Raw genomic sequence first — 20,307 nt, 5'->3', positions numbered from 1 at the left:
CACCTGAACCTAACTGCCGGGGCAGGGGTGAGCACAGAGGAGGCCACGTCACACCACAGACCCGAAGTCAAGGACGTGTTGAGTACACTTTACTTTTTAAAACTTGGTAAATTGTTCTACATGTTTAAAAGCACCACAGTAGAGGGACGACCTAGAGAGAACTTAGGACAATGAATGAAAAATTCCTAAAGACATATCATAAAGCAGATGTGGCTCAAGTGATTGGGCTCCCATCTACCATACGGGAGGCCCTGGGTTTGATTCCTGGGGCCTCCTGGTGAAGGCGAGCTGATGGCCCACACCGCGGAGAACTGGCACAGCGCTGGCGCAGCAAGATGATGCAACAGAGGGAGATGCAGAGGAGAGACAGAGAGACCCAGCCGGCCAGGGAGCTAGAGTGGCTCGAGCAATTGAGTGCCTCTCTCCCACCCCAGAGGTCCTGGGATTGATTCCCAGTGCCTCCTAAAGAGAAAGACAAAGAGAAAAGACAAGCAGACACAGAAAGACTACACGGAGAGCAGACAGTGAGTGCAAACAACAACAAAGGTGGGGGGGATAAAAAATGTTTTTAATAAAAAAAATAAAGACATATCACTGAGAAATCTCAGAAGACTGAGAGCACAAATATGACCCTAAAGGATTCCTAAGAAGAAAAATAGCTCACATAAGGAAATGGGGAGTCAGGATAGTGACAGATTAACAGCACAAGTTAAAGGAAAAATGCTTTTCAAAATGCTAAAGAAAACTTCCACTTCTCATCAAGATGGAGTCACAGGAATTGGATTTAGCCTCCCACCTGAACAACAGAAAAAGAGACAAGCTACATGAACAATGATTTTCAAGATCCTGGACATCAGGCAAAAAAGGACAATGGTCCCTGAGAGATGGGAAACGAGGAGGGCCCACAGTTCTCCCAGCTGACTACTGTGAAGGAGTTCCTGGGCTGCAGCACAAGGAGAGGGAAATGAGGCAGAGCCCAGAAGTTTCCCTGGTACAGTCCAGAGACAGAGAGAGCTACAATTTATAGACCAGAGTACCAGAGAGGAAAGAGCTACACAGAGAAAAAAACCAGTGATCAGCAGAAGGTCCCCTTCAAGTAGTCAACGAGTATTGATCAGTGTATGAGTGTGAGAAAACTAGCCAAGTTCAGAAAAAGATTCATTTGAAAGAACTGGAGGGAGCAACACCCAGGGTTCACACAGGGATGTAAACAGCTTCTTCTCACCAGCTGGACTGGAAAAACTCAAAATGTATGGGGCATGGGACAGAGTACTCAGGAAAATCTTACCTCAGAGCCAGAGAATAATTATCCCTAAACTGAGCACTGCTCCAGATTCTACTAACAAGCTATAAAGGCAAGATCAGAAAGGAAGAAATTCTTTCCAAGTAACTGAACTGCATTCCATAAAAGCTTAAGCATATTTATAATAATATAAATATATATATGGCGGCAGACTTGGCCCAGTGGTTAGGGCATCCATCTACCACATGGGAGGTCTGTGGTTCAAACCCCGGGCCTCCTTGACCCGTGTGCAGCTGGCCCACGTGCAGTGCTGATGCACGCAAGGAGTGCCCTGCCACACAGGGGTGTCCTCCGCATAGGGGAGCCCCATGGGCAAGGAGTGAGTCCCGTAAGGAGAGCCAACCAGTGCGAAAGAAAGTGCAGCCTGCCCAGGCATGGCACCACCCACATGGAAAGCTGACACAACAAGATGATGCAACAAGAAGAAACACAGACTCCCGTGCGGCTGACAACAACAGAAGTGGACAAAGAAGATGCAGCAAATAGACAGAACAGAAAACTGGGGTGGGGGGAGGGGGGGGAAGGGGAGAGAAATAAAAAAAATAAATAAATCTTTAAAAAATAAATAAATAAATAAATAAATATAGCCACTGACAAGATATATCTTACAATATACGGCATCCAATCAAAGATTGCTAAGCATTCAAAGAAGTAGGAAAATATGACTCACAACAAGGATAAAAATCAGTCAATAAAAAACAACCCAGAACTGACACATGTTAGAATTAGCATAGAAAGATATGAACACAGTTAGGACAACTGCATTCCATATGTCCAAAGAGTTAAACAGAGACATGGAATATTTTTATAGACCCAAATAAAACTTTTAGATATGAAAATGACAATCTCTGAAATGAAAAATGTATTATACTTCATGGCAAATTAATCTTTGTAGAAGACTAGAGAACAAAAAGGAATAGCAATAGAAACTACCCAAAAGCACAGGAAGAAAAGAGACTGAAGGCAGCAGGAACAGATCATCAGTGAGACGTGGGACAGCTTCAAGAGGTCCAATGTAGAGGTAATTGGAGTCCTTGAAAAAGACAGAGAAGGAGAGAGAGAAATATATTTTAGGAAATAATGGCTGAAAATGTTCCAAACTTGATGAAAAATAAAACCACAAATCAAATTGAATACAAGCACAAGAAACATGAAAAAACTATACTAAGGTATACAGTAAATAAATTGATCTGAACCAGGGATAAAACATATCTTTTAATAAGAAGTTGAGTGCCCACCTCCCACAAGAGGTCCTGGGTTTAGTTTCCAGTGCCTAAACAAACAAAAACAAACAAACAAACAAACAAACAAACAAAACAAGCAAATGAATGAAAAACTAACTCAGGAGAGCCAATAGTGGCTCAATGGTTGAGCGCCAGCTTCCCACATACAAGGTCCTGAGTCAAATCTCCAGCCCTAGTATCTCAAAAAAAAAAAAAAAAAAAAAAGCCAGAGGGAAAAAAGACATTGTCTAAAGAAGAACAAAGATAAGGATGACTTCAGATTTCTGGTCAGAAATATAAATGAGAAGACAGTGGAGCAACATTTTTAAAACACTTAAAGAAAATATAACTGTCAATCTAGAATTTTATACCTACCAAAAACATCTTTCAAAAATAAAGGTAAAGTGATGTCATAAAAAATGGCAGAGCAGGGAACTCCAAAAATTGACCCCTTCACTAAAGAAGCAATTAACCTGGCAAAAACTTTTCCAGAACTCTGGAATCTAATCAAACATTAAACAACCTGGGCAGTGCTGAATGAAGAAGCCAGTTAATTCTGGTAGGAGATTGTTGTGAGGGTTTTATTTAACCATCTGCCTTCCCCAGCTACCCACTGTGGAGGTGGCTGTAGGAAGAGCAGCTCATGTTCCAGGTCAGCTTGTTGGTGTGAGAGAGGGACAAGACAGACCTTGTTCTCCAAGAATTGTGGTTGTACATTTTCATCTGCCCAGTAGCTCCCTGAGGGATTACAAAAATAATATAAAAAACTCATTAAACAAGCAAATACAACCCACTACAAGCACAACAGCAAACCCTGGAGATAAAGGGGACTCTGATCTCCAAAGCTACCACATTGTTATACTCAAAATATTCAGTTTTTAACAACAAAAAATGACAAGGTATGCAAAGAAATAAGAAGTATATAGGAAAAAAAAAAAGAAATTAAGAAACTGTCCCTGAAGAAGTCCAAACATTGGACTTACTAGACAAAGACTATAAATCAACTGTCTTAAATATGCTCAGAAAGCTAAAGGAAACCATGGACAAAGAATCAAAGGAAAGCATGAGAAAGATGGCTCAACCAAAAGAAAATACCAATAAAGAGATAGAAATTATAAATATTATAAGAACCACATAGAAATCCTGGACCTGAAAAGTACAATAACTGAAGTGAAAAATTCACTAGATGGGTTCAACAGCAGATTTAGGAGGTACAGGAAACCAAGAGCGAAATTGGAGATTGACGAATTGAAATCATCCAGTCTCAGGAATGGAAAGAAAAAAGAATGAAGAAAAAGAACAGAGCCTAAGGGATCTGTAGAATACCATCAAGCAAATCTGTATATGCATAATGGAAGTCCCAAGAAGGAGAAGCGAAAGGAGAAAAGGGAAGAAAAAATATTTGAACTTATGTTTTTCAAATTTGATTAAAAACATTAATCTACACATCCAAGAAGCTGAAGAAACTTCAAGTAAGATAAACACAAAGAGATCCACACCAAGATATATTAAACCAAACTGTCAAAAGTCAAACAGAATCTGGAAAGAAGCAAGAGAGAAGTGACTTGTTATATATAAGGGATCCTTAATAAGATTAACCACTGATTTACCATCAGAAGCCATGGAGACCAGAATGCAGTCAGATAACATACTTAAACTGCTGGCAGAAAGATAACTGTCTACCAATAATTTTACATCCAGCAAAGCTATCCTTCAAAAAATGAAAGAGAAATGAATGCATTCCCATATAAACAAATGCTAAGGGAACTTATTGCTAGCAGGCCTGCCCTACAAGAAACACTATAGGGAGTCCTTGAGGCTAAAATGAACACTGAACAGTAATTCAAAGTCACACAAAGAATTAAGTAATATCTGTAAAGGTAAATACATAGGTAAATAAAAATCCAGTATTATTCTGTTCTTAGTTTGTAATGCCTCTACATATTCTCAAGGGCACATGGAACATTCATCAGAATAGGCCATATGTTCAGACACAACAAGACTCAATACATATAAAAAGACTGAATTCACACAAAGTATCTTCTTAGACACCAGTGCAATGAAATGGAAATCAGTAACAGTACAAAAATTGGAAAATTCACAAATACGTGGAAGTTTAACATTCTATTTTTAAACAACCAACCAGGCAAAGAAGAAATCACAGAGAAATTTGGAAATACTTTGAGATGAGTGAAAACAAAAACACAACATAATGAAACTATGGGATTACAAAGCTACTGTTATCAAAATAGTGTGATACTGACATAAGAATAGATGTATAAAGCAATGGACTAGAATTATGAAATCATTTATCTGATAAGGTAACCTGAATATATTTTTTAAAACTTAGAACAAAAATAAACACCCAATTTAAAAAATGAATAGGGCTTGAATAGGCATTTCTCCAAAAAAGATATACCAATGGCTAATAAGCACATGAAAAGATGTTGAACATCATCAGCCATCACAGAAATACAAATCAAAACTACAATAACCTAGGGTGGTTATTACTATTTTTTTAAATGGAAAATAACAAGCTTTGGCAAGGATACGGAGAAATTGGAACCCTCATAGTTTGCTGGTAAGAATGTAAAATCATGCTGCCACTGTGGATATCAGTTTGGTGGCCCTTTAGAAAGTTAAACATAGAGTTACCATATGACCCAGCAATTCCACTCCGAGTATGTAACCAAAAGAACTGAAAACGGGTAAGCAACCGAAACCTGTATGCAAATGTTCTTAGCAGCACTATTCACAATAGCAAAAAGGCAGGTACAAGCCAAGTATCCATCGACTGATGAATGGATAAACAAAATGTGGGATATCCATACAATGGAATATTATTTAGCCATAAAAAGCACTGTCGTTCTCATACATACACATGAGGGATGAGTCTTGAATAATTATAAGTGCAAGAAGCCAGATATAAAAGGGCACATATTGTATAATTCCATTTTTATGAGATATCCAAAAATAGAAAAACCTGTACAGACAGAAACCCTATTAGTAGTTGCTAGGGGCTGGGGAGGAAGGGAGGAGAAAAGGCAAGTGACTGCTTAACGAACACAAGGTTTCCTTTTGAAGTGATAAAATGCTCTGTAACTAAATAGTGGTGATGGCTGCATAACATTGTAAATGCACTAAATGTCACTAAATTGTGTACTTGAAAATTATTTAAAGAGGTAAGTCTTATGCTGAATGCATTAAAATACAATTATTTTAATTTTTTAAAAGTACGGAAACAAGTATGCTAAAATAAAAAACATTAATTCGATAGGAATAAAGATAACAAGACACAATGATTTTATTCAGCTTAAATAAAAAAACAAACTCTTGGCAACGAGGTGAAAGAAATTCCTCAACTTGATAAAGAGCATTTACAAAAAAAACCTACAGTGAACATCACACTGAATGGAGAAAGACTGAATGCTTTAATCCTAAGATGAAGACTGAGACAAGGATATCACTTCTTAACATTTCTAATATATTGAAATGAAGGCTCCAGCCAGTGCAAGAAAAAAATAAAAGGTGTCCAGACTGCGATGAAGAAATAAGACCATCTTTATTCATGGATGGCATGCCTATGTAGAAATCCAAAGGCACCTACAAAAAAGGTCACTAGAACTACTTTGCCAAGGTGAACGATCTCAGAGGTCAAGGCTGAAGCTGCCAGAAGCCACGCGCCATCACTTCCTTAAGGTACCGTCATCACAGGTTCGTCTTGATTTAGTGTGGACGGAGATACACAAGGGCACGAATGCTGGGATGTGAGGATCAACAGGCGTCATTGTTGAGACGGGCTGCCACAGGACTTTTAGCTGACACAGAAACAGTACATTTTATGAAGTCTTTAGTGTTTTAACTGTAAAGTTTATGCACAAAAAAAATTGTTTTAAAAAGATGAACTAGATTTCCAGGAGCAAGAGGAACATATGTGCATATGGCCCCATTCTAAAACGCTATCTAAAGTGTCAAGCATTATTACAATTAGGGTTAACTGAAGGGAAACAAAACAGACCATGCAACTCTTCTATTTGGTATTATAGGGCAGGATAAAGCGCGAGCTTTGGCAGGCCCAGCTGAAAAGCTAAGCTGGGAGGGTGAGGGCTGGAATCACGGGCAGTCAGAGGAGAAATCTGGGAGCATGCTCCGGAGGGCTGAGAACGGCCTCCCCAGGTTCAGGGCTCAGAGTACAGGTGGCCCTGGCCCAGAGGCAGCGAGAGGGCAGGTGAACAGAGGAGAGGCGAAGTTTGGCCTTTGCAGCTACCAGGGAATCTAATTCCAGAATATATTCTTCTGGATTTTAAAAATCTTGCTCAATGAATTTCTTTCCAAATAAGAAAGCCAGTCCCCATCAGTTACAAACATGAGTCAAAAAATTCATTTTTAGGTCAGTGTTTAGAAACAAGAAAGAATGAACAAGCTAATGATATATGTGTTCCCAGGCTGGCCTAGAGAAGCCTATTATGTCTCTAATTGTAGTTGAAATATATCTTTGTATTGAGGATAGTAGAAAATTAAGTTCTTTCAATAAGTGAAAAAAGCTGGAGGGTGGAGGCTGGTCCTTCCCAGGTCATGGTCGGCGCGCCGTTGCGCAGCCAGCAGGTGCTCTGTGACACGTCTCTGAATGAGTGGCCTTCTCACCCCCCACAGCAGCCACATGAGAGAGGAAAACCCTTTTGCATGACACAGTTTTGAAGCGGAGCAGGCAAAGCCGGAAAGGAAGCTCAGGTTCTCTGACTGGCCTGTATGACACCTCTCAGGGACTCGGCCACCTAGTGCCCAGGCATCCGGACCCCAGCTGCTGCCCCTCGTGCCAACGGGGAGATCAGAACAGGTGTAGGGAATGGAGAAGCTGCTGGAGGAGAAGGAGAGGGAACAGCAGAGTGAGGGAACCGGCCAGAACTGATTCTGGAACCCTCTTGAGCCTATCCTCTGCTTTAGCAAGTGGAATGCGTGGGAGAACAAGTAGTGGGTCTCAGGGAAGGTGGAGCCCTGGAAAGAAGGAGCCGGCTATCTCACTCAGGAAGAAGCTTAACACAGGGGCCCTGTCTGAGCATGCGCTGAGGTAATGGGAGCCTCCCACCCACGCAGCAGGGGCCAAGAGCTCCAGAAAACAGGTATGACGTAGGAACAAAAGGCTTAAGTGGAGCAACAGAAAATGTTTCCATCCTAGGGAATTAGGGACCTTTGTTTGAATACCAGAGGACTTAAGCTCACCCCAGCCAGCGGCTGAGGCTGGTGAGGGGAGCTCAGCTAGCAGAGCTGTGAAAACAACTTACCAGAGATACCTCAGCCTGTAAGAGCAGAGGAGCCAGGAAGCTCCAAAGCGCAGAGGCTGAGAAGAGACAGGCCTCACCGGAGGAGCTACAGTTCATCAGTCCCTGCTTCGCACCTCTCCAGGGTCTCGTGAGCAGCCACCAGACTGGCCCATCGCCAGGGGAGTGCATGGCCAAATCCTCCAAGGTCACTGGGACCCGAAACAGGTTTCCTACTCGAGCCCTGATGAGGGGAAAATGAGATGCAAAAAATACATAAAGCTTGAAGGCCAGATGAAGATCAGCATATAAAAATTAACAGGATACTCCTCCAAATTAGAAAATGCACAAAACCTATGGTGTACACACACACACCTATGCTAAAGGACATAAAGGGACTGGAATAAATGACAAGAGAGAAGATGTGTTCCCAAACGAGAAGAATTCTTTTAAGAGCATTCTCAGATTAATCTACAAAATCAAGGCAATCCCAATGGAAATCATTTTTATTCTAAAGTTCTGAAGAATCTGGATTTTGAAGTTTATATGGAAGGATAGATGTAAAAGACTAGCTAAAAATATTTTGAAAAAAGATGAAAAGGAATTTGCTCTAACAGCTCAATACATATAAAATACTAGAGTAATAATTTCCTGATGGACTCCTGCGGTAGCCTCCAGCTGGCCTCATCCAGTTTTCACTCTTACCCCCCTGACAATAACTTTTCCACACAGCAGCCTGAATTACCTGACAAAAAGGTCATGAAACACTCAAACTCTTTAATGTCCAACCATTGCCCTTGGGATGAAATCCAGTCTCTTTCCCATGACCTCAGAGATCCTACATGGCCTGGTCTCAGCTTCTTTCTACCACTTCAGTCAGGGTGACCCTCTCCCTGGGTTCTGTGGGGGTTCAACCACTCAGGCCTTCTGTCTCTTCCTCAAGTCAAATCCTTTCCTACCTCAAGGCCTTTGCGTTTGCTCTTCCATCAGCCTGAAATTCTGCCCCCTGGTTCTTCCCATTCTCAGATCTCAGACAGATGTCACCTGTTCAGTGAGCCCTTCCCTTAGAACCCTGTTGGAGTGAAGAAAGTCTTGCAAGTTCTGCAATATCGATGCCACACGAGCTGGCCCCTGCCCCTCTCTCTCCGACCTCATTTCTATTTATTCATCTAGCTCATTGCACTTCTGAAATACTTGCCTTCTTTCTCTTGCTTAAAAGCTCAAAACACTTTCATACAGTTCACACCTTAGACCTTGCTGCTCCTTCTGCCTGGTTTGCTTCTCATAGCACTCAAGTCTCAGCTCAGTCACCTCCTCCGAGAAGCCCTCTCTGACTTACCAATGTATTTCCCTCCATGCAACAGACTATTATAGTTACTTTCCATCCCCTTACCATCTGTGGCAGTTTGATATTATTTGTGAATCCCAAAAAAAGAAAGGTTATGTTCCTATACTGGCCTGATCCTCTGGGTGTGATACCCTTTGATTATATTAAATTCAAAGGTATTAAGTTTACTTGATAAAACCAATTTAGAGCTTTCGGTTCGACCTTGTCAGTAGCCTCTCAGATTGAGTCCCCGCCCCCTTGGTGGGCTGATAAAAATGGGCACTCATTCAAGAAGACACATGGAAGAGGAGAAGGCTCTGGCATGTTTGATCCTGGGCCCCGGAGAGAGCTGAGCCATTCGCCTGAAAGTCTGCGGCTGAGAAGGCCTGGAACAAAACAAGCCCTACGCCAGACTGACAGAGGAAGCCCTGAGAGACGAGCCCTACGCCAGACTGACAGAGGAAGCCCTGAGAGACGAGCTCTATGCCAGACTGACAGAGGAAGCCCTGAGAGACGAGCCTTTGCTGGCCCTCAGCTGGAGCCTCCGGAGGAAGGAGGAAGGAAAGTCCAGCAGAGCGCGCCCGCCATCTTGCTTCAACACATGGCCGCTGACTTTGGTGAGAAGCAGCCTGGAGTTGGACTCTGAGGCCGTGGGACTTTAAGCTTTTACCCCTCAAAAATACCCTTTATAAAAGCCAACCGATTTTCTGGTACTTTGCATCAGCCCCTCTCTGGCTGACTCATGCACCATCTTTGCACTTTCTGCAAGCATGCCTTGCTGCTGGATAGTGTATTTTGCATTCCCTGCCATTCTGTCCTGGTCCCCCACTGGAATCTACAGCTCCATGGAGGCACTGTCTGGGTCACCACTGGTACAAAGCTGAATCTCCATATTGGTTAAATGAATGAATCTAGCAAAGAAAGAGTTAAGTAAGTTATGTAACCATTATTATTCTTCCTTACCATACCCCACTTTAATTTGCTAGGCTGCCAGAATGCAGTACAGCAATGGGGCACATGGTTTGGAAGCTGAGAAAAACGCCCACATCAAGGCATCATCAGGTGATGCTTCTTCCTGGAGACCAGCTGCTGGCGACCCTGGACGCCGCTCTCACGTGACAAGGCGCATGGCAGCGTCTGCGGGCCTCTCCCTTCTCTTCTGGGCTTCGTCGCTTTCAGCTTCTGTCCTCCTGTGTCCATCCCATTTATAAAGCACTCCACTAAGAGCCTTAAAATGCACTCTGGATCACACCCTACTAAGTAATCTAATCAAAAGGCCCTTAACGGAAGGAACCTATTTTTTTTCTTTTATTTCTTTGCTTTAGTATTTTTTTTAACTTTATTTTTAAACAAGTTTTAGATTACAAAAAAGTTACATCAAAAATACTGGGGAGGGAAGCAGCTGTGGCTCAAGCAGGTGGGCTCCCGTCTACCATATGGGAGCCCTGGGTTCGCGTCCCGGGGCCTCCTTGCGAAGGCAGGCTCACCCGCACGCTGCGGAGCACCACCCAGCCCACAAGCGCCGCAGAGAGCCAACTCAGCAAGGTGATGCAACAAAAAGGGAGAAAAGCAAAAACACAGAGGAGTGCACAGCGAATGGACACAGCAAAACAACAAGCAAGCTGCAAGGGGTGGGGGGATAAATAAAAATAAATACAGACACACGGAAGAATGCACAGCGAGGGAAGCAGATTTGGCTCACCTGATTGAGCATCCGCCTACCACATGGGAGGTCCAGGGTTCAAACCCCGGGCCTCCTGACCTATGTGGAGCTGGCCCATGCGCAGTGCTGATGTGCACAAGAAGTGCCGTGCCACGCAGGGATGTCCACCGTGTAGGGGAGCCCCACGCGCAAAGATTGCACCCCATAAGGAGAGCCACCCCATGTGAAAAAAGTGCAGCCTGCCCAGGAGTGGTGCCTCACACATGGAGAGCTGATGCAGCAAGAAGAAACAAAAAGAGACACAGATTCCCAGTGCTGCTGACAAGAATACAAGTGGACACAGAAGAACACACAGTGAATGGACAGAGAGAGCAGACAACTGGAGGGAGCTGGGGGGAGAGAAATAAATAAAATAAATCTTAAAAATAAAAAATAATGCACAGCAAATGGACACAGAAAGCAGACAGCAAGCAAGTCAGGGGGGTGGGGGGGAAGGACATAAAAAAATACTGGGGAGCAGGGGAAACAGATTGAGAGATGAGAAGCCTTGTTTTTTTATTATTATTGAAATAATGAAAATGCTTTAATATTGGATAAACTGTGCTTTATTAATACGTATCAATAAAATTGATTTGTTTAAAAAAATACTAAAAAAAAATAAATAAATACAGGGGGTTCCCGTATATCCCACCTCTCCCCCTCACATTTTCCCTTTTAATAACATCTTATATTAGGTACACTTGTTACAATGATAAACATATGGAAGCACTGCTGCCACCCGTGGTCTGTCGTGTACGTTACGGCTTTCACGCTGCACCACACACCTTTACAGGTTTTAACAGGCATCATGGCCTACCCCTGTCATTGTGAAACCACGTACAGCAACCCCAACACCTAAACAAATGCCGCGTTCCACCCGCTCTTGCGAGGAACCTAATTAACAGGTCCTTACCACAGCTCACACCCCAGGAATGGAGTAGGTTTAAAAGCATGATTTTCCAAGGTCCCTCCTGCTTCAAACCATCAGCCCCCAAGGCCTACGCATGGCGTGGCATACGGAAGGCGCTCAGCAGACATTTACTGAAGAGAGGCCCTCAGTCCCATGCTATTTTGCATACAGTTTATAAGCAAAATCATTCCCCTGAAAAGATTTTTCCTGCCTCATTTGGTAGACATCATTTGTAGAAAGTGACAGGAATTTCTAGTTCCAGAAAACTTTACCAGCAGATGCAACCACCTCACTCAATTAAAATGGATCTTCTCAAAATCATGTGCTCTCTCTAACCAGAGACACTCACCCAAGCAAACCCACGCTCAGCTGCCTTAGTGCCCTGGAAAGGGCAGCCGGGTGAGGGTCTGCAGCGTGCGCTGGCTTGACTGAGCTGGTAGGGGGAAGGCTCTTGGCAAGACTGGCTCCCCTGGGGTCGCGCTGGGGCATGGCTGCAGTCCCCTGGCCTCCCGCACTGCCTTCTCATTTGGAAAAGCAGGGGCCTCGAGCTGCGTGAGGAGAAAAGAGCTTCCCCTTGCAGGGCGGCCCTTTTCCCGCGGGCTCTTTGTGCCTTGCTCTGTGGCCTGTCTTCCTTTTTATCTCCTGGTGCAGGGACGGAGGTGGGGATGGGTGCTGCTAAACCTGGGCCAGAGGCCGCAGTGTGGCCCTCTACCCACTCTAGACTGCCTCTCCCAGAGCAGCGGGGAAGCCCTGCCCCGCCGTGAGCTCACCTAGCTCACTGCTGCAGAGTCAAATGTCCTGTGGTCAGCAAAAGTGAGAGCAGAGGGGCTGACCAGTGTGTGCTCAGAGCCGTCTTGGCCACCAATCACTCCTCCCATGGGGAGAAGAGAATATGCATGAACAAAGGGTCAGAGCGGACTTCCCAACACTGAAGAGGGCAGCAGTTGAGACTGTACGGGCCACGGAGCACAGGTGAGCAGAATGCTGCTCTCACCCCTCACGGGAAGCGTGCTCCCATGCCCAGTGGAAAGACACAGGACCTTCCTTTCTGGAGCAGGGCAGGCTGGAGGCCAAGCCCTGTGGCTGAGGGGCAGAAGTGGTGCTCCAGGAGCACGAGCTGCCCTGCTGCTGTCCTCGGCACACTCCAGCTTGACTTGCCGCGGGCTCACAGGACCGGCTTCCCACTTCCTGCCCACGATGTGCCCACTTGGCTCTGACGTCCCCTGAGGTGGGGCTCAGGAGGGGACGCACATCTCCCCAGCTTCTGCTTGACTGGCCCAGCCTCACTCTCTGCCTGCCCGTGCCCGGGCTGCCTCCAGGCCTTCCCCAAAGAGCCAGGGTGCAGCGCTTCACCAGGCGACTGAGCCCCGTGGCCTGCCGGCGGCCCTGGTCCTGCCGGGACTTCCCAATGAGACCCTCTTGCTCTGTTACCGCAGGCTGCGGTGGTGGGCGACTACTAAGCCCCCTCCCGTGGGGCTTCCTGAGGCCCCTCCTGTGGGGGGCTGTGGGGGCTGTGGCCACACCTACGACACTAGAACCGCAGGGAGGGCCATTTGTGCAATAGCCTGGGCTACGTAAGCACCGCACACTGCAATCACCCACGGGCACTGGCCGCACAACGCTTCCCCGCCTTTTTCACACCAGTTAACACTGTTTTAAGTGAGCACTGTGGATGGCAGGGCAGAAAGTGGGGGTGAATGAGGTGTCTAAAAGAGGGGGTCAAAAAAAACAATCGTGCCATTTTCTTTGTGTGATTATGTAAAATTAAATACAAAGGATCAGGGAAAATATAGAGTTTTAATAAAACTTACAAATAAAATCTTTTTCAATTTATCAATGAGAAATGAGAATGCATCCACAACCAACTTTTATTATCAGGTTTAATACCTGAAATGGTTTGAGGTATTTTCTGATCGAGACTATAATGATGAGCTCACAAGGGCTAAGGCTGGGGTGAAGCAAGTGAGGTGCTAACGGCACACAGTTTAGAGTGAAAAATCAACAGGAGCCTAAGGGTGAAGGCCTCCAGGTTTGCACGCCACGACACTGCCTGCTTTACCGAGCCCTGGCCTTGACTGGTGATCGTCACACTTACCACAAACTTCGTTAGCACAAGTCGGTGATAACAAAAAGGAAAGCCGTTTTGGGGATGTGTGTCTAGCACCCTGAACTGGAGCAACCTTCAGCTGACTTCTGCTGGGTTTCAAAAAAGGACAAGCCTCTCTGATCTGATTTAGCTTGCGCTGTGACAAAGATCTTCGCACAGACATGTATTGAAAATGAAGTTGAGGCCAGCAGTACCGTCCCAGGCAGGCCGAGCCCAAGGCGCCTGCTTTACCCTCCACACCTAAGAGTCCCTACTGGTACTGCTGCTGGAGAAGCGACAGTAGGACCAGGGCAGCCACCGTCCCGGGGCGTTCAGGACTGCCCCGGTTGTGGCACTGACAAGTCTGCCCAGGAACCCCAGCCCCAGGCCATCCTGGGACAGACCTCCCTGCAGTAAAAGACCAGTATCTGCAGGGGATGTAACTGACTCCCCTGAACTCTACTTGAAAGTCAATGGGAAATGGCATGGTGCACATGTGGTACCACAGTAAGTTAAAAAAAATAAAGACCAGTTATTTCACCAAGTTGTTGCATACTGGTAATTTCATAAAATATAATAAGCATGAGTTTGCAAGAAAAATGTTCATGTGCTTGAATAGCATCGCAATCTCAAATTGCTTTAAAAAAGAAAAAAGCTGCTGAACGCTCACTCTCAACTTCTTTACCTGTCTTATTGCCAGCTGGCGCAGGACTGTGGCTCACACTCTGAGTAGCACTGCACTAGTTCCTTAAGCCCCAGGTGACCAAATGCAGTGCTTTCCAAACTTCAGTGGACAGAGGGATCACCCAGGGATCTGGTTAAAATGCAGGTTCTGACTGAGCAGGGCCAGGATGGGGCTCAGGGTCTGTGTTTGGAACAAATGCCGTGATGGCCCCGCTGCTGGGCGTGCTCATCACAAGGACCAGGGGACCCCTGCGGGCTGCCTGCCCTGCATCCACCACCCGCTCTCCACTTTCTGACAGGACCCAGACCTGCCCTCCTGCGTCTAGACTGCTCCCCAGGGCGGGTGCATGGCCAATCAGCCCACCCAGCTTTGCCCAGCTCCTGCTTCAGGGGTGTGCGTGTTACCTGCATAGACCGATAGGTGAAACCTCAGGCCTCCCTGGACTGCTGGGGGAGTGCCCCTTTCCCTTTCCTAATAGCCTCGAGGGGAAGCCTGCAGCCCTATTTAACGCTGGGAGCTATCTCACCACCAAAGGAGTCAATTTCAGAGGGAAGCCAGCACTACCGTAGTAGTGCACACAGATGTAAAGAAACAGGGTCCTTGCTGACAAAGTTGAATGCTGGATAAGACTTGAAATTCACCCTCCTTTGAACTTTCCAGCTATGAAAGGCAATAAATTATCTTTTGGTTTAAGCAGATTGAACCAGATCTCCTGTTAGCTGTAACTGATATATAGCGATGGAGGTGATGTCTGTACTTGAGTCCCTTCAGGCTCCACTGTATCTGACCACAAAGCATAGGGTTTTTTGTTTTTTTTCGTTGTTTTTTTCAGTTAGGCCAGTTTATTAAGGAACTGAGAGAAGAGCAATGGGAGAAAATAACAGATTATGGGTCCCTAGTACACTTGTGGGTTAATCCAGGCAGAGTGAGGAAAAGGGTTAAAAAGGGCTAAAAAGGGCTAAAAGGGCTGATTTACAGAATACAAACCCCACTGCAGACCACAAGTCCCCAGGTCTACTTGCACACTAGTCCAGACAGGGAGAAGGGGCGCATAACAGAGGAGAAGGGTAAAAAAGCAAAGCATAGGTTTTTCCAAAAATCAAAAGTAACCTGGTGGGAAACTTCTACTGGAATCAGGACTATGGTGATTGGATTAGCCGTACAGGTTCCCTCTCAAGGATCTGAAGTGGAAGGACAAGTTACAGGACTGAGACCAGCTCCAAGCTGACAAGCATTCCTCAACCTTTAATGTGCCCACAAAGTCCCCAGATCTTCAAAGAATGCAGATTCCGATTCAGGCTATCTGGGGTGGGGAATGAGTCTACCTTTCCAACAAGTTGCCTGGTGATGCCAAAGCCACCTGTCTGTGGACCGCACTTAAGGTTGCACGGTGGTAGGTTCTCATTTTCTAGAACTTCTTGTCTGCCTTCCCTCTTTCCCAACCCACATTTTTTTAAAGATTTTTTTTCTCTCCCCTTCCCCCCAGTTGTCTGTTCTCTGCGTCCATTTTGCTGCATGTTCTTCTTTGTCTGCTTCTGTTGTTGTCAGCGGCACAGGAATCTGTGTTTCTTTTTCTTGCGTCATCTTGTTGTGTCAGCTCTCCGTGTGGGCGGCGCCATTCCTGGGCAGGCTGCACTTCCTTTTGCGCTGGGCAGCTCTTCTTACGGGGCGCACTCCTTGCATGTGGGGCTCCCCTACGCAGGGGATACCCCTGCGTGGCAGGGCACTCCTTGCGCACATCAGCACAACACGTGGACCAGCTCCACACGGGTCAAGGAGGCCCGGGGTTTGAACCGCGGACCTCCCATGTGGTAGGCGGACGCCCTAACCACTGGGCCAAGTCCGCCTCCCCCAGCCCACTTAAATCTCCCAAGTTAACCTACTGCCCTCATCAACTCCCGTAACACACTCATTTCTACAACACTACTGATGGGTGCAAAATCAAGCACGAGACCGGCCAGGCCAGGCTCTGGTCCTGTGCTGACCACTCACCTGTTCTGAACGTGGGAAGCCGGGACCACACTGCCTGAGCGTGGCTGACAACCCCGCGCTTCACGCACTGCCCTCTAAGTTTGGAAAAGCAAAAACGTGCAGAGCTAAAAGGAGAACCACAAATGAGGCGGAGCTGCCTCGTTTCCCACTCTTGCCGCCTTTTCCTTTCTGTTTCCTTACCGCTGTCACTGGAAATAGACATGAAGACACTCTGGTTGTTTCAGCGCACCCTCGCCTGTTTCACAGGGTGCTGCGACTGCTCCTTTGGTACATTCTTCTATTTGCCTGGTTCAGCAGAAAATTCCTAGGACGTCTGTGAACTGCAGTAATTTGTGGCTTGTAAGAAAGCGCCCTGCCCACTGGTGTGTAACTAAACGCTTCTAGTCGTCACAGCAAGACCCGCGGCACGCCTCTGGAGAAGCGCAAGAGGCCCTGGAGCAACCACGGACTGCAGGTCAAAATGCAGAGGGAGGCTGAGCACCGGGAGAAGGGCAAGACGCTGCCCGGAGACCCGACCGGGATCTGAAAAAGCCACGCGGCTGGCAGGCGACCCCAGGCGTTCCCAGCCCCCGCCTTGAGAACCGAGCCGGGGCGGCATCAGACCGGCTCCTTGGGCAGGAAGGAGCGCCTTCCCGCGAGGGGCTGGGCCGCGCTCCAGGCAGCCGGGCGGGGTGCGCGAGGCCCGGACCCCAGTTCTGGGGGAGGAAGGGCTGCGTCCCACGGGGAGCGGGTAACAGGATAATTCACCCGCCAACTCCCCTCAACCCCGGGGCGGACAGCAGGGCCGGAAGCGCGGTGGAGCGCGCAACCCTTCCCGCGCCTCTCTAGGAAGCCAGAGGCGGCCTTGCTCCATGGTAACCCTCCACGCGCGCCTCTCTAGGAAGCCAGAGGGGGTCCTGATCCATGGTTCCCTCCCGCGCGCCTCTCTAGGAAGCCGGAGGCGGCCCTGCTCCATGGAAGCCCCTCCCTCCCCCCCCCCGCACCTCTCTAGGAAACCAGAGGCGGCCTTGCTCCATGGTAACCCTCCACGCGCGCCTCTCTAGGAAGCCAGAGGCGGCCCTGATCCATGGTATGCCCCCCCACCCCCTCCCCCCGCGCCTCTCTAGGAAGCCGGAGGCGGCCTGCTCCATGGAACTCTCCGCCTCCCCCCCACACACACACCTCTCTAGGAAGCAGGAGGCGGCCCTGCTCCATGGTTCCCGACTCCGCGCCTCTCTAGGAAGCGGGAGACGGCCCTGCTCCATGATTCCCGACTCCGCGCCTCTCTAGGAAGCGGGAGGCGGCCCTGCTCCATGATTCCCGACTCCGCGCCTCTCTAGGAAGCAGGAGGCGGCCCTGCTCCATGGTTCCCGACTCCGCGCCTCTCTAGGAAGCGGGAGACGGCCCTGCTCCATGGTTCCCGACTCCGCGCCTCTCTAGGAAGCCGGAGGCGGCCCTGCTCCATGGTTCCCGACTCTGCGCCTCTCTAGGAAGCCGGAGGCGGCCCTGCTCCATGGTTCCCGACTCCGCGCCTCTCTAGGAAGCCGGAGGCGGCCCTGCGCCAGGCGGCTTGTCGCGCGCCTCCTAGTGGCCGCAGCTAGCCCCACGTTGCTCAGGGATGGAGGCCTCCCGCTTCCTCCGTGGTGTGGTGAAAAGCTCTTTTTGAATTCCGGCGCTGCCGCTCACCCGCTGGGATGAATCCCAGGAACCACGGCGGCCCCTCCTCCCGTTGAGGGTCTGCGTGGACCGGGACGCGGGATCAGGAGCCGCAGCCTCTGGCCCCGCCGTTTAGTGACCACTTAACCCCTCGGTGCCTCGGTTTCCCGCTGCGGGGAGTCTGGCATCGCCTCATAACTCGAGTGGATCCCCCAGCACTGCTAGCGCCTTGGCTGCGTGCTCGGTGCCGGCTCGGCTGTTGCCGACACCACCAAGCTCGTCGCCCCGCTCCTTGGGGTCGCCCCGCTCCCTGCGCACCCCCTCTTCCCTGGGTCCCGCCGCGTGGGCTAAACGGCCGCAGGGACCTCGGGCTCCAGACCGGGCGCCTGGGCGTTTCTACTCGCTGCCCTACGAGCGCCTGAAGCGCTAACGGTCCCCAGCTAGCCTCGTCGTCCTCTCACCTCCCGTCCTCTCCAGGGCTCCCCCGCCTCGGTGATCTCACCGCTCTCCCTGCCACAAGCCTCGGGGCCTTCGCTGGCTCGTCCCTGCGCATCCCCCAGGGCAGGAGCTGCTGCGGCTCCCGACGTCCTGGGCTCTGCCCGCGTCCGCTCCAGTCATTCCTTCCCCCGCAGCAGCCAGGCCGGCTAAGATGGGAGTCTGGTCGAGGCAAGTACCTGGTCTTTGCAGATGAAGTCCCTAAATCCTTCAGATTCTGGAACAGCTGTCACTCAGAGAAGCCTTTTCTTTTTTTTTTTTTTTTTTTAAAGATTTATTTATTTATTTAATTCCCCCCCCTCCCCCGGTTGTCTGTTCTTGGTGTCTATTTGCTGCGTCTTGTTTCTTTGTCCGCTTCTGTTGTCGTCAGCGGCATGGGAAGTGTGGGCGGCGCCATTCCTGGGCAAGCTGCACTTTCTTTTCACGCTGGGCGGCTCTCCTTACAGGCACACTCCGTGGGGCTCCCCTACGCTGGGGACACCCTTGCGTGGCACGGCACTCCTTGCACGCATCAGCGCTGCGCATGGCCAGCTCCACACGGTCAAGGAGGCCCGGGGTTTGAACCGCGGACCTCCCATGTGGTAGACGGACGCCCTAACCACTGGGCCAAAGTCCGCAGAGAAGCCTTTTTTGATGCCTCTGATTGTCTTCCCTACTCCCTGTGCTTGCACCTGTGTTGGGGTCACTGCACTGCGATATGGCTTTTCATTTTTTAGATTTATTTCTACACACACACACACCATTGTGCTCTCTGTCTGCGCTCTGTCCACTTGCTGTCTTCTGCATATGCTCGTCTTCTCTCTAGGAGGCACCAAGAGTCGAACCTGGGACCTACCATGTGGGAGAGAGGCACTCAGTCGCTTGTACCACCTCAGCTCCCTGCTTTTTTGTTGTGTCTTATTGTCTTTCCTCTTTTGTGTCTCCTTTGTTGTGCCATCTTGTTGCATCAGCTCAGCGCACCAGCTCGCTGTCTGCTCGTCTTCTCCAGGAGGTATCAGGAACCAAATCCAGGACCCGATGTGGTAGAGGTTCAGTGCTTCCCTGGCATGGCCTTTTCACTCCTCCTAGGAGACTTAGTGCCTTTAGGGAAAAAGCAAATTAACTAATTTAACCTCCATTAGCCTGCCTCCTCACCTGAAAATAGGAATGCTGCGGAAAATAGACGATGTGTGAGCACAGTTGCTGGGACAGAACAGAACCTGACAGAGTAGGCGGGCAAACTAAGACGGCTGGTTCTTAGGAAAGCCCAATAAAAAAGTTTAATCTTTTAAGGTTCAAGAAGACAGAAAAGGCACACATAAACAATAACTGGTACAAGAAAAGGTAGAGATGTAAAAAGTAATCTAATTTTATAGGGATAAATTTGAAAATTTAGACCCAAATTATTTTTCAAAAAAGTAAGAAAGTATTGGCTAAAGGAATTAAAAACCTGACCAGGCAAGAGAAGGAAAAGATTGTCCAGACAATTTTTAACAGGCTAGTCCTCCATATTTTTAGAGAATTTAGGTTCTATGCTATACTTTCCAAAAGCATGTAAAACATAATATATTTTTACAAATCATTTTATGAGGGCTGAGCAAGGAGAGCAAAAATGGATAAGGACAGCCTAAGAAAGGAAAAATATAGGTCAGTTTCACTTTGAACACTAATGCAAAAATCTTAAATCTAACAATAGCATATATTCCAGGAAT

At 47.9% G+C, this 20,307-nt stretch overlaps 1 protein-coding gene across 5 annotated transcripts in view; it reads right to left on the bottom strand.

The window, feature by feature from the left end:
* LOC101413406 (zinc finger protein 317-like) overlaps nt 1-18,879 on the bottom strand; it is a 57,159-nt gene extending 38,280 nt beyond the window's left edge. The window contains exons 1-2 of one of the 5 annotated variants that reach the window (XM_058288194.2): nt 18,796-18,879; nt 7,809-8,028 (exon numbers count right to left, since the gene is read on the bottom strand). In XM_058288194.2, the coding sequence (XP_058144177.1) occupies nt 7,809-7,976 (168 nt within the window). In that variant the 5' untranslated portion in view covers nt 7,977-8,028; nt 18,796-18,879. Of the gene's footprint in view, nt 1-5,806; nt 6,345-7,808; nt 8,029-16,666; nt 17,313-18,582 lie in introns of those variants that run through there. The other 4 variants (XM_058288192.2, XM_058288193.2, XM_058288196.2 and 1 more) reach the window with 4 other exon arrangements.
* Between the last annotated feature and the right edge of the window lie 1,428 nt (nt 18,880-20,307).

This window comes from Dasypus novemcinctus, chromosome 26 (genome assembly GCF_030445035.2).
Source record: "Dasypus novemcinctus isolate mDasNov1 chromosome 26, mDasNov1.1.hap2, whole genome shotgun sequence".
NCBI lineage: Eukaryota > Metazoa > Chordata > Mammalia > Cingulata > Dasypodidae > Dasypus > Dasypus novemcinctus.
The sequence above is the reverse complement of the archived record's forward strand: the minus strand, read 5'-3'. Positions and strand labels throughout refer to the sequence as shown.